The sequence below is a fragment of the Fistularia commersonii genome, chromosome 19 (genome assembly GCF_037954325.1).
Source record: "Fistularia commersonii isolate RoL2024-O1a breed Wild chromosome 19, RoL_Fcom_v1.0, whole genome shotgun sequence".
Classification (NCBI taxonomy): Eukaryota; Metazoa; Chordata; class Actinopteri; order Syngnathiformes; family Fistulariidae; genus Fistularia; species Fistularia commersonii.
The window spans coordinates 13,927,791-13,933,933 of NC_141302.1; the positions used below are offsets into that span (position 1 = coordinate 13,927,791).

Sequence of the window (6,143 nt, forward strand, 5' to 3'; positions counted from 1 at the left end):
ATAGTTGAAAAGGACATAAAAAGAAAAAAGACCCACTGTTTTTCAGTTATGCACATTATCTCGTATTTTGAAATTTTCTGTATTATTATTATGCTTCAAAGTATCTTTTATGCAAAATTCTATATGGACTATGGATGAAACAAAAAAAACTGCAGACATCTGATCAGCAGAGCATGAATCACACAAAACATAGCACAGGATTCATCTGTCATATGCAGTGTGGATCACTGTCTACTTTTTCTTTCACCAGGTCCCTTCAGGGGTCACTACAGCAAAATATCTTCCACCTTCTGCCCATGTCATTTGTATCCTCTTTTCTCACACCATCTAATTTCATGTTCCCTTTCACTCCATTAATAAATATTCTCCTCAATCTTCCTGCTTGCCAGTTCCTGCCTCAGAATCCTTTTTGCCAATATCTTTACTACTTACTACAGGAACCCAGTTAAACTTGGGTCTCTGTCATTCACACAAATGTTTTCTGCTCTACTGTAGCTAACCTCGATTCCTCTCCTCTGCAGTGCACAACTCCACTTCTCGAGATTTTCCTCCATGCGTTCTCTGCTCTCAGAACATGTCAGTGTTATTTGCAAAAATCACATGTGTAAAATTTCTGTTTGAAGTCATCTGCCAGCCTGTCCATCACCACAGCAAACAAGAAGGGGCTCATATGTGATCCCTAATTTGTCAAAACATCACTTTGGTCTCCCTTATCACAGCCACAGAACTCCTCACCACTTTCACCCAACCTGCATACATGTCCTGCCCCAGTCTAAAATATTTCTCACAACATTGATGGTCTCTTCAGGAAATATCAAAGCAGACTGTACCTTGTGAGAAGATTCAGGTCCTCTGGGATGCAGGGGGGTCTCTTAAGGACCTTCTTCAACACTGTAGTGTCATCAAGCATTTTTTTTGGAGTAGTCTACTGGAGCAGCAGTCTTTCAGCGGGTGACAGGAAGAAGATAGACAAACTGTTGAGGAAGGCTAGCTCCATCCTGTGAACTCAGTGCAAGTGGTGGGAGAGAAGAGGGTGGCTGTAAAGCTATCATTGCTGATGGACAATGCCTCCCATATCCAATGCAACTCTGCAAACCAGCTAATACATTAAAATGTCCACTGTCTTATTTTGGCTTGTATGAACTTTAAATTTGTGCAGAGAAGCTACATGGCCTCCAAATTGACAGAGCTCCTCCTGCTTTCTTATATTTGGTGAAACAAAGTCATCTCACCTTGTGATTGTCTTCAGTGTCGCTAACAATGGGTCAAAAAAAAACATACACACAGGAAAAAATACGCACAGGAAAAGGAAAAGGCCAGATAAGTGATAGGTGAAGAGAAGAAACAGTAAGAAAATCAGAACCACATTTACATCCTGTTGAGGTGAGACGGAAGTGTTGGAAGGGGGTGCGTGAAGAACCAAAGCTTGGCGAGTAAGAAAGAGCATACAATGCATATAAATGCCAAACAGAATGAGCAAATCAAGTCTATAGCAAATGATGCATTGAAATAAACATGAGAAAATGAAACAAGGTGAGGGAGAGATCAGGGTTCACTTGACTGCTGACAGGAATCAGTCAATATTAAATGAAAGGTGTGCAAGACAGTAATGAGACCAGTGATAGTCTATGGCTTCGAGCAAAGGGGGGCAAGCTTTTTGACTTGAGGGCCAAAATGGGTTCTGGAATTTAAAAAAGGAGATGAGCAAGGAAAAGGTGTATGAAGTGTTTGTGTGAAGTAATTTACAGTAAATAATATAGACAGAACTGAAGTATGCGGAAAAGCCATCACATGAAATGATTTGGCCTTTTTGCAAAGCATGAATATGAAGATTCAGTAAACACCGGACAAGATGTTGTAATTATTAGTGCCAGCACATACAGTACAAGAGACACTAGTAAATTATAAGCTGAATTTGGAAGCACATCTGCAGTAGTGCAGCCCAATTGGTCAGGGGAGTTGCATGACCTCAGCCAAACCTCAGCCATGCAGAAAGCATGGTGATACTTGAAAGAAAAACAAAGGTAAACAAAAACACGTGATTGGTGCTGTAAGTGGGTTTGCAGCTGTGAGTCAGCAGGGTGAAGAGCAGGGGACTGGGCACACAGCCCTGAGGGGCTCCTGTGCTGAGTGTGATGCTGCACCAGATGTTGTTGCTCACTCGTACCGCTTGCGGCCTCTCACAGAAGAAGTCCAGCAGCCAGTTGCAGAGGGAGGTGTTGAACCCCAGCTGTAGTTTGGTGATCAGCTGTTGCAAGATTATGATGTCGAACGCTGAATTGAAATTGTTAAAAAGTCTATTCAGCCTATTCAACTTCGTGGTGGAAAATAATCACCTCTTCTGCTCTTCATTCCCTTTCATTTTCCTCATTCATTAGCTCTTCTTATTCTTATAAAGTATTCATGCGTTTTGTTATCACTGTGATGCCTGCATCAGGAAGTACACATATTTGAGGATATTGCTTCCCTGTAACAATTGATTTTTGTTGGCTTCATTAGGATATATGTATATTTTTTGAAATGGAGTTTATACTAGTCACATACTCACACAGTCTTTAACTGTTCAAAACAGCTGATAGGTTATTATTTGTTGTGTTATCTCACCTTGTGATTGTTTTTTTTTAATATCACGACCAATAAAGTGGAAAAAACACACAGGAAAAGACACAGATGAAGAAAAGAACCAGCGATAGATACAGAACCCCATTTACATCCAAGCAGCATAGAGGGGGATGGAAAATAAATAGCCACATACAGTATGTTAGATGTCCTGTTTGTGAACAGGGGCGATGGTGGAGAGGGGACCGAGAAACCAGTGACTGGAGTTTTTCATTTCCCTTTCTTCTTATTATTGTGTGATGGCTTTATAGAAAGTGAATAAAACGCCCACCATGATAAAACTTCTTAACACTAGTGACTGCAGCAGATACCTCTCTTCATGGGGTTTCTGATCCACAATCAACTCATGAAACCATCTGGAGAAGAACAGCAGACCATGTGAGAAGAAAAAAAAAGATAATTTATTTTTCAACAGGTGTAAACTTCAGTTGTTGTAACCATAGAAATGCAAGTTGAACAGTCAACCTTTTACCGAAAACAAGCAGAGAAGACCAGCAGACGATGTCAGCACAGGAGTGATGGTTTATTGTATGTTCTGACTGACATGCTCCAATGTATCTGAACATTCAAGAACATCTGCATCTTCATGAGAAATGACAGGAACCATGTCCGTCTCATGTCTTACACTGGAATACAAACACTGATCTGAGGTTTCCTCCGTCAGTCTTCTTGATCCTCTTGCCTTGACAACTGTTAGAGCAGCATATTGGAGGTTCTCTGCTTCTTGGCGATCCTGTTAATTTCACATAAAACAGGATTGTCATACACTCATACATGCCATGACCGATAAATGGAAGTAGATCCTCAACAAATGAAATGTTTTTTTCTTTTTTATCATCACTACTTTGGATAGCATGAGTTGGATATTTTTGCGCTTCTCAGTTGTCAAGTTGTAGTTAAAATAGCAGTAATAAACCTTGAACAAGCCAGTACAGGTAAAGCATAACTGTCATAACTTCCCTTTATAATCTTTGTCCTTTAAAAGTGAAATAATCCATGTTGTTATATTCTGCTTCAAAATATGTGGCCTAAACATTGATAGTAAATCAGCGTACCGCTGCACCAGGGCTGGGGGTGGATGGAGATCTGTCTTGTGAGTCTGGTGATTGAAAAGGAAAAAAAAAATCACTTTTACAAAATGTATTGAAGTTCATACATTCAAAACAACAGTGAATATATAACTGAAATGAGTTCATAAAATACATCGAAGAAAACCACTTGATTCAAGCAGGGTGTGGTATCTACTGAAGTAATTTTATCAAGATTTTAGCAGCAGATCCTTGAATTCCTGTTCTTCATGGATGACAGATTCGAAAACTGTTCGTGGGCAGATCTGTTCATGATTAGGGGCGTTCGCGGGCTGCTGTTCTACTGTATTGTTTTTTTATTGCACCTCGGGCCTACAAGGATGAATATAAATTCTTGGTCTTTTTATGGCGTTGTGTTATTGGGCCTCCCTATTTTTATTTGTTTTTTCTGATACACTTGCACATCCCAGCCAACAGACTGCTGCAATATCTGTAGTTCCTTTCCAACTATTCTTGACATTCAATTCAATTCAATTCAATTCACACAACTCCTCCACCAATAGTTTGTAACTGCATGACTCGTGTATTGAGGAGCAACTTGTGTGGGATGATGGTATGTTTGTTGGGTGTGTGAGGAATTCAGCTGTACTATACCAACGGCCCAAGATGAATTTGCCGTCACAGGATAATAAAAGTTGATATGATCGAATCTGATCTGATCTGTAGCTATGCAGCCCCCGTATGCAACAAACCATGAATCACTGTGTGCTGACAACTTTCTATCAGAAATAGACTCAGCTTTTTCGGCAATTTGAACAACAGTTGCATTCCCGTTGAATCGGATCATGTGGGCCAGCCTTTGCTCCCTATATTCACATATTCATATATTCATCGGTGAAGCTGCGTCAGCCATGACCAAGTCACCAGTCCCACTTTTGTTAGTGACCACCAAAGACAGACAACACCCCACAAGAACTGCAGTTTCACAGAAGCTCTGACCCAATTGTGTAGTCAAATCCCTACACTTGCACATTTTTCCCTCTTCTAACACATTGACTATAAGGACAATGTGGTCACTTCCTACCCAATTTCCGACATCCATGAACAGGTGCCATGATGAAGGGACAACTATTGCTACAAGATGAACAACTCAATGTAAATGTCAGACACATGATATGATGTTCCGAATGGTGTTTTTAATATCGTATGAATAAAAAAAAAGTCCCTCAGCTTACTCCAACATTTGCAGCTAATAAATCATGACATTGACTGCAGAAATGATGACATTGGCATGTTCTATTCATAACACAATATCTCATTAGGACCATGAACGGTAAACATGAAGTTCAAAAAAAGTATATCCTACCTGTGTGTTGGCAGCTGTTTGCCTTGTAGAGTCTGTATACAGTAAAAGCCAAGAAAAAGACCAGGATGGTGGTGAAGGTCAAACCTCCACACAGCACATGAATCGATACACTGGAGTTCACACCGCCTATCATCGTGAAATAGAAGTTTTGAGCTTTAGTTTCATTTCACCACCCAATTAAACTGATAATTCAAGTCTTCTACTAACCCCGTGAGTCCAGAGCTTTACTGTTTCCAAACAGTATCTGTCCACAAGATGCAACAGCACAGCGGTAGGTTCCAGTGTGAGAGACAGTCAGATTCTGTATCGATAACTGGTAGAAACAGGTGTGTGTTTGGGTCCCAGGTTTTCTCTCACACTGATCCTCCCTGCCTTCGTGAGTGTAAATAATTTCTAGTTGAGATTCCTTTGAGTCTTTGAACCAGTAAACACTGTGTCCTGTATCACAAGTCCCGGATTGGATTGAACATGTCAGAGTCCCAGAGCCTCCTGGCTGGAGGGTCCCAGATGGTGAGTCGAGAAAAGAAAGATTGACGTTCAGACTTGAATCCCTCACACTGACCGTGATGCCGCTCAGAAATTCAAATCCGTCGAGAAAGTTAACCATGCAGAAATAAGTGGCTGAGTCTGAAATTTGTACATTTGAGATTTTTAAATTCTTTTGGTCATTAGAACTGTCAAATCCAAAGCGTTTATTTTTAAATTCATTGTTAAAAAGAGGTAATTTGAATTGTTTATTAAATGTCACCATGAGATTTGGCTTCTGTCCAATAGTTTGTTTATACCAGAAAAACATATATGGATATTTAGACCCTTTATAGAAACATTTCAACACCAAGTCTTCACCCACATTAACAGAAAATTGCTCGAGAAAGGATGATGAAGCTGCAATGTAAGATGAGAAGGAAATAAAGAAAGAAAGCAAATGCAAAGTTCATGCAAAGTTCAAAGTTTTATTACCATAACATATATGGTATTACTTGAAAGAAAAAAAAATGAAAATGAAAATGAAATAAAAATATGATGCTCACCTGTTCTCACCAGCAGCAAACTTGCCACATGAAAAAAGACAGTTGCAGGAGTCATGCTGGTTGAAACCACCACCTTCACTGGAGAGAATCTATGTTTAA

At 39.9% G+C, this 6,143-nt stretch overlaps 1 protein-coding gene across 1 annotated transcript; it reads right to left on the reverse strand.

Moving 5' to 3' along the window:
* Positions 1-3,116: 3,116 nt before the first annotated feature.
* LOC147223867 (uncharacterized) lies at positions 3,117-6,143 on the reverse strand. Its single transcript, XM_086165838.1, has 5 exons — positions 6,045-6,143; positions 5,221-5,898; positions 5,014-5,139; positions 3,675-3,718; positions 3,117-3,352 (listed from the first exon to the last, which is right to left on the reverse strand). Exons 1-5 carry the CDS (start codon positions 6,097-6,099, stop codon positions 3,143-3,145), a joined length of 1,113 nt encoding a protein of 370 aa, XP_086021964.1. The 5' UTR covers positions 6,100-6,143; the 3' UTR covers positions 3,117-3,142.